This window comes from Sminthopsis crassicaudata, chromosome 4, assembly GCF_048593235.1.
Source record: "Sminthopsis crassicaudata isolate SCR6 chromosome 4, ASM4859323v1, whole genome shotgun sequence".
Taxonomy (NCBI): Eukaryota; Metazoa; Chordata; class Mammalia; order Dasyuromorphia; family Dasyuridae; genus Sminthopsis; species Sminthopsis crassicaudata.
Window position 1 is genome coordinate 21,816,510 of NC_133620.1, and position 15,115 is coordinate 21,831,624.

Here is a 15,115-nt window from a genome sequence, read left to right on the forward strand (position 1 = left end):
CCCCCTCCCCGACGCCCCCCGCCCGCTTTCTGTCTCCGGTGTGCGGGAGGGAGGATGGGGGGGGTGGGTTAGAGCGGTCAGCCTCAGCCTGCGCTCTTCCCACCTCTGGCGCACATGCCCAGAGCCCTCCAGGGTTCGAGGGGGCTCCCGGCCGCCGGAGCCCCGGACCCGCCGAGACGGCTCGGGAGGCAGAGTGAGCCGGGGAGTTTAGTCGGCGGCCGGCCCGTGGTCGGGACGCGGGAGCCCCGACCGGGCTCGCTTTTGGCCGTCCGCCTCCCGCTCCGCTGGCGAGGGAGGGCATTCGCCGGCTCCCAGGCCGCCCGGGATGGGCGGCCGGGGAGCCTCGGAGGGGGCGGCCGGGGGGCCTCCGGGAAAGGAGACTCGCGACTGATCACTTTTCTCCAACTTCTGCCCCCACCCCCACCCCTGCAGGTTAGCTTTATACGTCTATGAATACTTGCTACACGTGGGAGCCCAGAAGTCCGCCCAGACCTTTTTGTCCGAGGTGAGTGCGTGTGAATCCCGGACCCCCTCGCCGTCTCTCCCGATAGCCTTTGTTTTCCCCGGCAGCCGCGGTGGGCACCATTTTGAATTTTTATCACCTTTTGCCATTTATTGCTAGTTTGTCTCGAAGTCCTCCCCCTCCCGGAGGGAGCGGACCCCTAGTTCCCGCTCCGCCTCCAACTCCCTTCTCTCTTTGTTTTTTTCCTGCTTCTAGATCCGATGGGAAAAAAATATCACGTTAGGAGAACCGCCGGGGTTTTTACATTCGTGGTGGTGGTAAGTTTGGCTCATTACTGCGACTTAGACGGCGGCCCGAGGAAAGGCCCGGAGGAAGGGGAGGCCGCCAAGTTTGGCCCTCTAGAGCTTCGCCCCAGTCCTCGGGAGAGGGGGAAATCGGGGCTCCGATTGGGGGTGGGGGCTGGAGATGCTTTCTTTTTTCCATCCCCTCCCCCCCAGGTGTAGCTGGAATGCTGGGGACTGTGGGAGGAAATGTTGTAAGGCTCTCTTTTTTCGGCCATTCTGCATACTGCTTTAATTAAAGGGAGAGGTGGGGGCGGGGCCGACTACCTCCAGGTCTCGCTTACCTCCTAGGGGCCGCCCGCCCCCTTCCTCCGGGTCCCTCAGCTAGCCAGATCGCGCTGGGGGGGGGGGGTGCGTCTTCCCCCTCCCTCCCTTCTCTCCTTCCCTCCTTCTCTTTCCTCCCCTTCTCTCCTGCCCTCCCTTCCTTTTTTTTCCCTTCCCTCTTTTCTTCCTGGCTTTTCTCTCCTCCCCTCTTTCTTTCTCCTTCCTTCCTTTCCTGCTTCCCCTCCCTTCTATCCTTTTCTTCCTTTTCTTCTCTCTTCCAACCTTTCTCTTATTCAATCTTGTCTTCCTATCACTCTCTCCTTCCTTTTCTCTGTCTCTGTCTTTCTTTTCTGTTTCTCTCACCTGCTGTCACTCTTTCTGTCCCTTACTGTCTTTGATGGCTCTTTCCTCTCTCTTAATCTCTGTCTCTCTGTCTCTCTCTGTCTCTCTCTGTCTCTCTCTGTCTCTCTGTCTCTCTGTCTCTCTCTCTCTCTCTCTCTGTCTCTCTCTCTGTCTCTCTCTCTGTCTCTGTCTCTCTGTCTCTCTGTCTCTGTCTCTCTCTGTCTCTCTCTGTCTCTCTGTCTCTCTGTCTCTCTCTCTCTCTCTCTCTCTCTCTCTCTCTCTGTCTCTCTCTCTGTCTCTGTCTCTCTGTCTCTCTGTCTCTGTCTCTCTCTGTCTCTCTCTGTCTCTCTCTCTCTCTCTCTCTCTCTCTCTCTCTCTCTCTCTCTCTCTTCCCCTCCCTCCCATCTCCCTCTCCGCCCAACTCTGTATCTGTGTCTGTAGATATACTGTTGTTTCCTCCTGAAGGGCCGGCCTCCTTCTCTGATGCTCCAGGATGACCAGTGTTCTCCTCCCTGGCACTCTGGCAGCCGCCGCCCCCTCCCCCCATCCCAGGCTGTCATCTTTAACTGTTACAGAGCATGCAGACTGCAGCATTTTGCAGGGGGGCTCCCGTGGTTTGGGGGGCTTCTTTAGTTAGCCAGCAAGATTTTGTTTGTAGCCTGCCACAAACCTTAAAGTCTTGGGGGAATTTACCTTACCTTTTAATTATTCAGTTAAGTAGCTAGAGCAGCCAAACACTCATTTTTCTCAAAGAATATTTTCAGGGGCACCACGAAGCCTTGGGAGGCCCCATCTGTAGAGGGAAGTTAGGCTTTTTGCCCCCAAAGGGGTTTGGGGAAATTCCACAATGGAAGAATTTGGACCTGTTCTTATTTTCATCCTTTCCTGGACAACTCTGAAGCACCCTCCTCTCTAGTCATGAGGGGCCAGGATCATGGGGAGGTTACATTTAACCTGAGTCACCTGGGACTGTCCCCTGTCTGGGAACCCCATCTTCCTGTCCGGGAACCCCATCTTCCTGTCCATGAAAGCTCCCTCTGTCACACCAGAAACCAGCGTGGCAGTTTGAGGTACCCAAAGCATTACCGCTCTAATGTGCCGGGGTGGGGGGCTTATGCCATTGCATTTTTCTCCAAATGTTCCTCAGTGGGGATCCTAGAATGTAGGGCAGGCAGGACTCCCACTGAAAGTTCTGTTGACCACCTGTGGGAAGTGGTGCAGCCAAATGAGCTTTCAGTTACTTTCCCCGATTTCAGAACTGGTCTGTGTGGCTCCTCACTTTTAGGAACGGCAGCATTTGGGGGGGCTGGGAAAGAGCCAGGCTTGTTTTTAGGTAGGCAGAGGTTGGTCTGGCAGGACTGGGGGGGTGCTGTTTTGGTCTCTGGAGTCCAAATCCTGGCCTCCACTGCCTTTCTTCTCCCTTCCCCCTGCTGCCATCAGGCTGTGAACCTGCTTGTTCCTGTTCTGTCCTTCGGGCACCTCCCCTGGAGGCGAGGTGCACAGGTGTGGCCCAGGGGCTGTGCACACACTGGCTCACCAGGCTGGATGGGCATGCCAGGGGCGGGCGCTGGGGTGACTTGGTTTTTCTCTCTCTCTCTCTCTCTCTCTCTCTCTCTCTCTCTCTCTCTCTCTCTCTCTCTCTCTCTCTCTCTTCCTCTGTCTTCCCTCCCTCCTCTTTCTTCCTCTTTCTGTCTCTCCTCCTTCCTTCCTTTTCTCTCTCCCTTTCTCCCTCCCCCTTTCTCCTTCCTTCCCTCCCCCCTCCCCCGGCTAGCCATTAGTTGCTAGAGAATTTTTTTTTGAGCCCTGTGCCCAGCTGGGCATGTAGTCCCGGGCCGGCTGGTGAAAGTTGCATCTGTCCAGAAAAGCCTTAGAAAAAATGAAGGCTGATAAGATCTGGTGTTTCTGTGAGATCGCATGGATGGAGGGCTAGGACAGCATGGCAGATGGATGCTGGATTTGAAATCCACTCACAGACACTAACTAGCTGTGTGACCCTGGGCAAGATATTCTCCTAGCCTCAGTTTCCTTGTCTGTAAAGCGGAGATCACGACTGCATTTTGAAGGATCAGAGAGATGATGTGTGTAAAGTGTCTTTGCAAACTTTATCCAGAACCTGATTTTTTAAAATTACCATCAGTATTATCTCCCTCCATCTATCCGTGGGACTTGGGCAGGAGCTCTCCAATCTTCCAAAAGGGATGGATGAGACATTATTTCCGAGGACCTCCTAACACTGTCTCAGTCAGGGAGACCGCTCAGGGGAATGTAGGGTTTTTTTGTTTTTTTTAAGATTTTTAAAATTTAAGTGGGGGGGCAGGATTTTCACCCTGAGAGAGTTGGGAAAATCCTACTCTGTCCCTTGGCAATGCACCTGTTCTGGATTTCTGGCCTAGGACTTGCCAGGACTTTTACTATTTCACCATAAAAGGGAGAAATACCTGGTTGCCATGAGAACCTCTGGGTAATTGGTATGCATTCTTGGGTGGGTGGGTGGGTGGGTGGGAGAAATACTTCTGGCCTCCAGTCCTTCCCTGCAGAGCCATTATGTGTGTGCGGGGGCTTGGGGTGGGGGAAGGGGGGACTCGGCCTCCCCCTTGATTCTGCCTGTCCTCCCCCCTCATCCCTGCCTCTGTCATGGGCCAATTTGTGCCTTTTAAAATGTCTCGGGATGCGATCATTTTGTTTCACAAAACTGCTGTCCTAGGAGAAGGCCGGGAAGAGCGGGGCCTGAGTCTCAGGGGTCAAAGGATCTTCCATGTAGAGCCGGGAGGGTACTAACTGCCCCCCCAATCCCCTTTCACAGATTGGGAAACTGAGCTCAAAACTGGAATGGGGGAAAAGTGTTGGACAGAAGTCAGAGGAAACTTGGTTTTAATCCATTCTTGGGGAAATCTAATCAGTCAGCAGACAGCTATTCATCTATGACCCTCTACAAGCTGGGCTGGGCCTTAAGCCCTGGGATTCCCAGAGAAATCCAAGTGTGCCCTCGGGGAGTTTCTAGTCCAACTTCCGAGGACCCTTAGGGTGACTGGGCCCTTGAGACAAGGCTTTCCTTGTATAGGGAATGGATTTACCCAAGATCAGCAAGGTGACGGAGCTGGAATTCCAGTCCAGGGCCTCTGGCTCTCCAGTGCAGCCTGATGATCTTGGACAGAGTCCCTCCGTTTTGTGCTCATGATGGCTCGGATTCTTATAAATGGTGTCACAATATCACAGACACGGGATTGTAAAGGACTAAAGAAGGTGTTCACAAAAACCCCATTTTACAGAAAAGGAGGCTGAGGCTTAGACTAGTTATCAGAGTCCAGTCTTGCCACCAGGTTGTGCTTAGGTTATTTGTTATTTTCTGTAGCAGATTCTTTCAGGTGTGTCTACATGTGTGAGTGTAAGCATGTATGTACATATGTGTGGGTGTGTGTTTATGTAGATATGTATGTATAAGTATATATATGGGTGTGGGGGTATATATGGGTGTGTGTAAATGTATATATGTAGATGTGTATGTATGTACTTGTGTATCAGTATGTACATATGTATATAATTGTATGGGTATAGGTAGATATGTATATATGTGTGTAAGTACATATATGTACACATAAGTGTATGGGTATATATAGATGTGTGTATATATGTATGTATGTGTATATATCTGGGTATATGTCTATATAAATATGTCTTATGTATGCATATATATATAAGTGTGTGTGTATGTAGATGTGTTTACATATAAGTAGGTGTATATGCAGATGTATATGTATACATAAGTGTATGAGTATATATGTATATATAAATATATATATACATATATGTATATACTCACAAATGTAGATGTGTATATATGTATGTATGTACAGGTACTTATTTGTATATGTAAGTGGGTTTACATGCATACATGTAGGTACCTATGTATGTACATGTGGGTGTGTATGTATACATGTGTATACGTGTGTGGGTGTATGTATATATAAGTATGTAGCTATGTGTATAGGTGTACTTACATGTATATGTAAGTGTGGGCTTATGTAAGTAGACACATGTATATATGTAGATGCGTATTTATGTACAGGTGCGGGTACATGTATGTATATACCTACAAGTGTATGTGTGTACATAAGCATGTATACATTTTCGTGCAAATGTGGGCTTATGTATGTATATAGATACACATGTATGCATGTAAGTTACATATGCATGTATATGTATGCGTATGGATTTGTATGTACACATATATGTATACAAGGCACATGTGTATGTGTGTAGGTATTTGCATATGTGTACATGTAAGCATGTGGGGACTATAAGTGTGTGTGTGTGTGTGTGTGTGTGTGTGTGTGTGTGTGTGTGTGTGTGTGTGTAAAACACATCACGGGCCCTTGGTGACCAGATCCTGACTCTTTCCCTGCAGTGTTTTCTGGGACCTTTACTGTGCCGCCCCCGAGAGGCGAGACACTTGTGAACATTCGAGTGAAGCGAAGGCCTTCCACGATTACGTGAGTAACCGTTTTTAATCTGCGTGACGATTGCGGGGTTGGGTGGCTCGGACTTGTTGAGGACCCAAAGCAAGCACGTGGCCAGCTGGCCGAGGTCTGGCGCCCCCCAAACCTGACGCACTTTCATTCTGCCTTGGGGTCTGTTCCGTCATCCATGCCCCCCATCTGTGGGGGCTGTGTAACTGAACAGGTCTTGCTGGGGGGGAGCGTCACCTTAAGGCGGACACCTGCCCAGGATCCCGCAGATTTTCCGGTATTTGTGGTGGCTTTTTTTAATTTTAAAAAAAATGCCAAAACAAATCTCAAGCGTGTGTTTCTGGGAGTAATGGGGAGGGGATAAGAAGGGAAAAAGGGGGTTGGGGTGGGGCTGTGCTCACGGAAAATGGAATCCCGACTGAATTTCTGTGGTGCCTCAGCGTGGTCCAAGCTCAGTGCAGTGGGAGGAGAGGAGGGGGGCTACGTTGCTGGGACATTGGTCTGCTTGGTAATCCTGTCTCAAATGTTGCTCTAAAGATGCTTTTTTGGGTTCCTTATATGTCCTCTGAACTCACGCCTTCCTTGAATGCTTAAGAATTCAGGTCTGATCCAGGGACATTCCTTCTCCCCCCAAAAAGTTGCTTTGGTATCTCTCCGCGGTGCTGACGAGCTGGTTGGGGGCTGGGGTCGTTTGGACTTTTGGATGGGTGAGGGGAGAAGGTTGTTGCTGGAATTAGGGGACGTGAAGGACGTGGAACAGTGGGCGCTAAACCGGCTCTTGGGGAGATGGAAGGACACGGAACATAATAAATAGAACATAATAGATAGATACATAATAGAACATGATAAATGCTAAATCAACGTTCCATTGTTGGTGGGGAGATGGAAGGCCACGAAATACAGTAGGTGCTCAATCAGTGTCTGACTGGGGACCCGGATCAGGAGCGGTTTGTTGGTGACTTAGCGCGGCTTCTTTCAGTTGGCTTTTGTTGAATGGCTTTGGAGAGGGAAGTTGAAGGCTTCACGCCTCATTGAGGTTGTGGTGGAGGGGACAGCCGCCATCTTTCCAGCGGCCGCACTTGATTGCCTGCTCTCAGAAGCTGAAGATTGAGCGCTCCGGTGTGGGGGGAGCTCCTTCCATCTCGGGGCAGGGGCTCTGGGACGGGATGATGGCGCATGGGAGAAGCACCAGCCTGTTCCTTGGGGGGAGTCGGAACCCTCTGCTTGTGTCTTCTTGGGACGGGCAGGAGAGCAAAGTCAGGTTTTGGTGATGAAGAGGCTGACGTGGGCCTGTTGAACCGGGCCGGGGTTCTGTTGGGAGAACCTCGGGTTTTGTTGGTGATGTTGCTGTTGGGGACTCTTGCGGCTGGAGAGTGAGTGGGGAAGGCCAAGAAGTCCTGCCTGACTCTCTGCCCAAGCTTCCCTCCCCCTGGTTCTGTGTTTGGGTACCCCCCCACCGGAGCCTGGGGCTGCTGCTGTCAGATTTGGGGCGTTTTCCACCTAATGAGCGAGTTTCATGGTGTCGCAGCCGCCAGTCTCTCGGCCCTCAGATTCACATCTGACTTTTGACTAAGTGCATTACTAATGGGTAAAGGCCGGCGCCTTTGCGACATGGTTCAGGCTGCCATATTGAAATAAAATGGCGGCCCAGGGAGCCTGCCAGGGCTTGGAATCCTAGGTTGTCAGCCCTGGAAGAGACAGCGTGAGACTTCCTAGCTCGAAACCTTCATATTACAAATGTTACAAAGGCCCATGTCCCAGGCCCAGCAGGGAACGCTCTGTGAGGAGCTCCTTTGGGGCAGCCATCGGGGCAGGGAGAGCTGGGCCGTCCGTTGCCTCCCAGGTTGGACTCTGGCCGGGCAGGTTGTCGTGTCAGCAAGCATTTTATTAAGCGCCTACTGTGTGACAAGTGCTGGGGAGACAAAGACGGACAAGACAATCCCTGTCCTCAGAGAGCTTGGAGTCTAAGGGGAGCCGGCGAGGCAGACGGGCCGGGTGACCCGCGTGTTCCCCAGAGGGAAGCTGGTTGGGGGCCAAAGAGCAAGGACGGCCTGAAAGCAGGAAGGGCCCGCAGCCGGCCTTTCCTCCCCACCCAGGTCTGTGGCGCGAATCAGGCCTGGGAGTTCTGAACTAACCGCCAGGCTCGGTCTCCCGGAGGGACGGCTTTTGTGCTTGTACTTCCCTTGCTCCGAGTTCTTCGGGGGGGTTCTCATCTGCCGCCTTGGGGTGTCGTTAGGTTGGGGCTGCTGGTCAGAGATGGGGATTTCTCTCCTGGTCCCCACTTGTCCTCTGAGTTCACTTACTGCTCCAAGGTTCTGGGCTTCTGTCCTGTCGGATCCTGGTCCCACAGCTTGGGCTCTGGTCCGGCCTAGACCGCCGGCTTCCCTCCCGTCGCCGTCCCACCTTCCTGCCTCCACGCCTCCTTCCCTTCCTCGCTGACTGAGCACCCTTCGGGACCCTCCTGACGGCTCTTTGACCCCCAGCCGGTCCCAAGTCGTCCGCCCCCTCGTTTGGCATTTTTCACTAAAGATTTGTATTGTGTCTTGTGGCAGTGATGGCACTCCCCCTTCCTGTCCTGTTGAGCGAGTACTGGAGGGAGTGCATGGGTGAGTGTGGGTGTGGGAGTGTGAGAGTGAGGTGGTGTTGTGTAAGAGTGAGTGTGCGCGAGTGTAAGTACAAGTATGTGTAAGAGTGAGTGTGCGCGAGTGTAAGTACAAGTATGTGTATAAGTGAGTGTGCGAGAGTGTGTAAGTGTGAGAGAGATGAGTAAGTATGTGAGTGCAAAAGTGCAAAAGTACATGAGTGTGAGCGTGTGTACGCGAGTGTTCTGAGTGTGCGTAAGAGTACACTAGAGTATGCATGAATGTGCCAGAGCGCGCGCCCCTCCCCCAGCGCGGACCCCCGGAGTGGAGGGAGAGGCCGGCCGGTCGGAGAAGCCGCGAGCCAGCCGGAAGCCGCCCCGGGCCGCGGGGCCGGGCCGGGGGATTCGAAGACTGAATTCCAGTAACTGGAACAGTTAACTCACATTAGGCAACCTGCTTCAGCTCGCCCAGCAAGTTGGCTAATGTGAGTTCACTGATCCGGTTTCCTCCTCTGTGGAAGAGAATGTCCGATCCTTGAGGGCAGGGAGCCTGGCCGGCCGCCCTCCACCTCGCCTCCCCCTCCCCCTTCGCCGGCTTCCCTCCCCCCGCGGCGCTGGCAGTGTGGTCCTGGCCCGGGTCCGGACGTGGCTTTGGAGGGCGGCCCTGGCCGGCCTCTGAAGGGCCCGTGGAGCTTGGGGGGTGACAGGGAGAGAGGCGCCCATGGGTCTGACTGAGCCCCCTCCCCTTTGATTGGCCCGATGGCCGTCATCGGCGGCGTCCTGTTCCCCGGTGTCGGAAGCTGGGCCTGCGCCGTCCCGGAGGGTGCCGGGCTCTCCGGGCCTCGGGTCCCCTCCGTCAGCAGGGCGGTCGTTAAGGGGTTTCCTCCTGGCTGGCGTATCTGGGGCCGTCTGCTGAGGGGGCGCGAGAGCAGCCTCAGATGTTGCTTTCTGGCTGCCAGGAGGAAGGGTCTGGGACGTTGGATTGAGTCCTTTCCCGTTTCCCACCTGTGCAAAGGGGACCCAGGGCTCCTCCGGGCTGGGCCGGGGCCTCGGCTCAGATCCCCCGGGGGGCACCTAGCGTGGCTTGGACAGAAGCTCCTCGGGTCTCAGTTGGCCAAGCTTGAATGGGCTGCTGTGCCAGCCTGGAGGCATGGGTGCCAGCTGGAGGTACGGGCACCATCCTGCATGCCCTCCCCGGGGTGTTTCTGGCTGGGCTGGGTCTGTGGGACTCGGTGCCCCCCAGGCTGGGCTAAGTGACTTCATGCCCTTGCCAGCTCTTCTTCTCTGGCATGTTTTGCACTGACAGGAAGCTTTGCCAGGCTGGTGCCCGCTTGCCACAAGTGTCCGGGGAGTGGCTCCCGCCCGGGCCAAGGGGTGCCTCACGTGCAGGGTTGGAGGCTCCCGCTGGTCCTTCCGCACGCTTCATTTCTTTCCAAAGTTGTTTGACCCTGGAGGGGGATAGGAGACCCGACCTCCACTTTGTGGCCGCTCTGGCGGACTCGCCGCAGGCTCGCCGGGGCCTTGTTTACCCCAGGGCTGCCAGACTTCTTGAACTGTAGCTAATTAGTGCTAAATGCCAGCGGGCTTCTGGGATCGCCGTGCCCGGCCCACTTGGTTCCCTCAATGGGTTTCAAGTGGAGACAAGACCCCAAATTGTGATTCCTTTTGCCTGCACCCAAACAAGCCGGGCTTGGCAAAGGGTCACTCGGCCTCCAAGGCCGGCGGCGGCGCGGAGCGGGCACGGCCCCCTCCGTCTCATGAATGCCATCTTTGTTAGCTAAGCGTTGGCAAGCTTGGCCAGAGCCACTCCCCGGGCACCGTGTGCCCACGGCAACATGGCTCCTTTAGGCAGCGTTCGTGTTCCTCACATGAATGTCGGGGTGGCCGGAGGCGGGTGGCGGGAGGTTCTGACCGGGGGGTGCTGTGGGGGAGGGGACAGAACCAGGCGGCCCCTGCTCTCCGGAGCTTAGGATTCTGAGGAATTCTTACACAAGGCCCCAGTTTGTGGGGTAAGGATGAGCGGCGCACCTTGCTGAGAGAACAGCCTCATATGAATTTCTTGCACAGCGATGATTTAAGCTCAGGGAAGAGTCCCCCTGGGGTGCCGTGCCCAAGGGTCCTGGCCCCAATCACAACTTTGACACTTAGTGGTCACTTCGTGTGAGCCTCAGTTTGGTCATCTGTAAAATGGGGCCAGTTCTCAGTCAGTGAGGTCCCCGGGATCCCTTAGGGAAGTTTTGGGGCCCGAGAGCCACAGCCCCGCCTCCAGGCTCTTTGTCGCTCTCTTCCCTCCACTTGGACAAATGTGGGTTGGATTGAAAGGGTCAGGAGCCGGGTTCTGCCCAGAGAGCCCGGGGGGGGGGGTCACCAGGGAAGTTCTCCCCCATGAAGGAGTAGAGGCTAAGGAGCAGGAAGGGCAGAGACATGGGAGGAGCCCCCAGCTCCTCAGTTCCCCCACGGGAACTCTGAGATTCTGAGGAGGTGGGCTTGGAGAGAAGCCTACTATGGGCCAGGTGCTGAGTGGAGAAGGGCAAGAAGGGCCTGCCTTAGGGCGTGGAGCTTTGATTCCCACAAGGGAGTGGGCTCAGACTCTCTGAGGTCTTCTGGATCAGGGTCACCAAGGAGTGCTGTGAGACCTCGGGCACTTGTGGAATTTGCCCCTTTGGCCAGCCTTGAGGGGGAGGCGGCCCCAGAGGGGAGGCCGGCCTCCACTGTCACCCCGAAGCAGTTTGTCCCCCAGCCGGGAACCCAGGACCCCTCAGTAATGTTGGTGCCTTACAGACGTGGGTGGGATCCGCCCGGCCTGGCCCCTCTCCCCTTGGGGGACTTGGGATCCCCTGGGCCTGGCTCGGCAGCACCCAGTAGGTCTCCCTGAGCTCTCTTGTGACTTCTGGGTCCTGCTGTAGTTTTCACTTTCAGGATTACTCCCACAGCCTGCATGGGGGGGGCCCTCTGGCTCCTCGAATGAATGAATGAGTTTGCTGTTGGTTGAGGGGGGAGGGGAAGATTGGGCCTGAATGGGCTGGGGAGGCTTCTGGGCCCCCCAGCCTGTGTAGGCGGCTGGTGTGAATGAGGTTTTTCTCAGAGATTTCCTTCAAAACCCTGCAGCTTCTAGCTGAGTGAATGAATGTACTTTCCCATACTCCTCGGGAGGTTCCGGGAAGGGGTTTGGTCAGCGGGGTCAAGGGGTACCCAGAGTTACTCAGAATGACGGCTGCCCGCCTGCCTGGAGTCCAGCCCACTTTCAGTCAGTGAGCATTTATTAAGCATCTACTGTATATGGAACAAATGGTATCTCCCATGCTGCCATGGCCCTTACCTTGGGCTGCTGACTTTAAGTATGACATATGCAAGATAAATTAAGGTACTGGGGAGCCAGAGACTAGCAATGGGGAGGGAAGGCCTCTTGGCCAGGGAGGTGGAGGGCCAGGAGGGAGAGCAGTCCCAGGGGACACGGCCCTTGCAAAAGCGGGGAGGTGGGATGAGCTTTGATGGGATGATCTCAAACGAAGCTGGGACTGAAAGCACCTCCTATGTACCCCGAATGCACTGTGGTTTCCATCTGCTGATAAAATGAGAACTGTCTCCCCCATTATATAGCTGGGGAAACTCAGGCTGGGCGGTCAGACATTAATCTAGCTTTAGGTTTTAATCTAAGTTTTACAGCGGGGGAAACTGAGGCTGGGAAGTCATGCCCACTTTTTTATGCTTTTATTTTTGAGCTTTTCTGTTTTTATTCTATTTTTCTGAAAAAACAAAAGCCCACCTTCTCCCTCTCATTAAGAAAGCAAGAAACACTCACTGGCACGGTGCAGGTTTGTGTAGTTGAGCAAAGCCCCGTGAGGTCCTCGGCCTCTGACGCTGCAGTTTGCCCCGGCCTGGGGCTCGCCCCGTGGCCCGCTTTCCCTCCGGGGGCTGGGGGCTTGCTGCCTCGCCCAGTGGGGGCCGGCCTGGGGCTCGAGGCCTGCTCCCCCTTTTCTCTGCCCCTCTTCTCTGTTCTCTGCTGGCCCCCCGAAGGCTTCCGCGGCCCCTTTGGCTGGCTGGGCCCTTGCTCCGTGTCGGGCCGGGACAGTGGGATGGGCCCCCCGGGCTGGGGGCCGCGAGGGGATCTTACGGCACGAAGGCGTTTCAGGCGCCCCAATTGGCCAATTGATGCTGCTCTGGAGCGTTTCCACGTGGGGAAGCCAATACAATTTGAGTTAGCGCTGACGGCTGCCAGTTTAAATACCGCCCTGAGTTTCTGTCAGGCGGCTAAGCCGAGGAGGGGATTTTCTGAAATCATCGCAACTACTCCGCTCCATTCTGACCTCAAGCTACAGAGAGCGAACTTAAATCTAGCGAGCGTCTCTCGCCGCTGGCGTCCATCACTCTGCGCGCTGGCGGGGGGCGGGGGTCTAAGGTCGGAGTCGCGGCCCTGGGGACCCGGCCCGGGGGGAGCAGCTGTGGAGGCGAGGGGGGGGGCTTGCTGCCAGAGGCCCCTCGTGGGGGGCGCAGAGGAGGCCCACTGGAACCTGTCCCCCCTGACTGGAGCCCTCAAGGGGAAGGCGTTCGGGCCCCTCTCCCCAGGGGTCTCTGAGCACAGCTTTGGCCCGGGAAGGGACAGATTCAGAACCCCGCGCCGGTGACTGGCTCCTGCCAGAACCCCCGCCTCCTTCTTTGAGCTGGGGTTGGGGTGAACCACTGATGGGGAGAAGTGGTAATGACTGGGTAGGAGCACTCTGGGAAAAGACGAGAGTTCTGGGTTCGAATTCTGCCTTGGGCGGCGATGGATGCTTCCGAGGTCAGGGGAATCGGAGCTGGAGGAGACCGTCGGGCATCCCCGGGAAGGGCCGCAGCCCGGGCTGGGTTTGAGCTGTCTGCTCCTCACCTGAACTCCTTCCCTGTGGGGCAGAGGGCGGGGCTGGCTGTGGTCCGGATGAGCGGCCTCTGTGCCGGGGGGCTGGGGGGGGACGAGCACGCCCCCCCCCCCCAAGCTGCCGGATGAGCCACCGTTATTGACGGCAGGCGGGAGGGGCCGGGTCAGGTTGGGAGCTGTTCCCCGAGCCTCTGCAGTGGGAATCCTAAATATTTATCCTGTTCCGTCCCTAATGAAAACAAATTGTCAACAGTTGTTCAGTAACTGACTAAATTAAAATCTGTAATTAGTCAATTAGATTAAAGAGTTGGCACAACCTGATTGTATCATGCTGGTTAGGTTATTAAGAGAAAGGGTGTGATTTTTAATTACTGAATGCTAATTTTGACAGTTTCAAATAGAAACAGACGTGTGGGCTTTTCCTCCTTTCCCCCTTCGCTTCCCCTAATTCTGAGTGATGGGGAAAGGCGCAGCAATGTGTAAATCCGCTTTGTGGGGAAACCCCGACTCTGAGTTCTTCTCCGGGGGAGACACTGGATAGAACAGAGCCGAGATGGAGGGGGGCGAGCGGCGGGAGGAGGCGCGGAGGACGGGGCTCTTACAGCCACATCCGGGGGCTTCTGGAGGGATCGGGCCGGAAGGGCCTGGGGAGCCCCTCCTCCACTTCCTGGCGTAGAGGTCGAGAGCTGAGACTTGAACTCGGCTCCTGATTCCCAATTCCACGGACCTTCCCTCAGTAAATGCACGAGCACTTGGGCCCTGAGTGCCTAGGACTGTGTTGGGGAGCTGGGGGTGAGCGAGTCCTGCCACTCATCCAGGCGCTTTGAGGTCCCAGGGTGCTCTGCGGTGTGGCGCTGTTGGAGGTGCCGGAGGCGGGGTCCAGGAGGCCAGGACCTGGGAATGGCAGAGCCCGGGCCGCCGCAGCCCGAAAGTCAAACCTGGAACGGCTGGGGAAGGAGCTGGGGGGAGCCAGAACCAGGGGTGGCGGGGACACAGATTGGGAGTCAGGGCTGGACCACAGAGCACAAAAGGGCCGGAGCTCCCAGGACATCGCCCTGCAGGCCCCTTGATCTCATTTTCCAAGGCCACTGGGCCTGGGAGGGGCCCGCTGATGGCTTCCAGGCCCGGGTCCCCAAACTGACCTGGGCAGGGCCGCCTTTGAGCCCTGAAATGGGCTCCTAGGGTGGAAGTGTCTCTGGGCGTCTTTGGCTGTGGAGCCCTCTCACTAATAAGGAGCGGGCTAGGGAAGTTTGAAGAAAATGGGAAGAGAAAAAAGCTGTTCTCATTAGAAAGATTTTCACGGCCTTGATTTCCTTTATTACAATTTTATTTTTATTCTGAAATGGGTTTGTGGTGGTTTTTTGGTGTGGGATAGAATGGAAAAGTGGCTCCGGATACCCCGACAGGCCCTTTGTATGCAGCGGTCCCCACCCGTAGGCCCCCACTTCTGCCAAGAAGGGAGGAACGATGATCCCCTGCTTCTTTTCTCAATCTTAAGCTTCCTGATCATTCGACAGCTTTCTGGTTTTTTATGGCAGATTTTCGATAGTCGTCGCTTCCCGTTTTATTAAGAACTAGCTGTGGGACAAAGTCGGCTAATTCTTCTCCCTGGTGTTTCAGGGCTCTGGTCCTGGGTCTCGAACTGCGATTTCTCGCAGAGCTCGTTAGCGATCTTCCTTGTCCGCTCAGCTCCATGATTGTGTCACGGAATCTCTTGGAGGGAGTTTCTCATGGGATCCTTACCCCTCCCCCCCATTGGGAATCTGGACTCCTCCTGAGCCAGGGGAGAATGTGTCTGTGGCC

General features: G+C 55.3%; 1 protein-coding gene across 3 annotated transcripts in view; it reads left to right on the forward strand.

Annotated features, from left to right (window-relative positions):
- The window catches only part of SSBP3 (single stranded DNA binding protein 3), a 121,434-nt gene that overhangs the window by 1,208 nt on the left and 105,111 nt on the right, over positions 1-15,115 (forward strand). For all 3 annotated transcript variants that reach the window (XM_074265867.1, XM_074265865.1, XM_074265866.1), the window contains exons 2-4: positions 433-505; positions 719-780; positions 5,816-5,900. In XM_074265867.1, the coding sequence (XP_074121968.1) occupies positions 433-505; positions 719-780; positions 5,816-5,900 (220 nt within the window). The remainder of the gene's footprint in view (positions 1-432; positions 506-718; positions 781-5,815; positions 5,901-15,115) is intronic.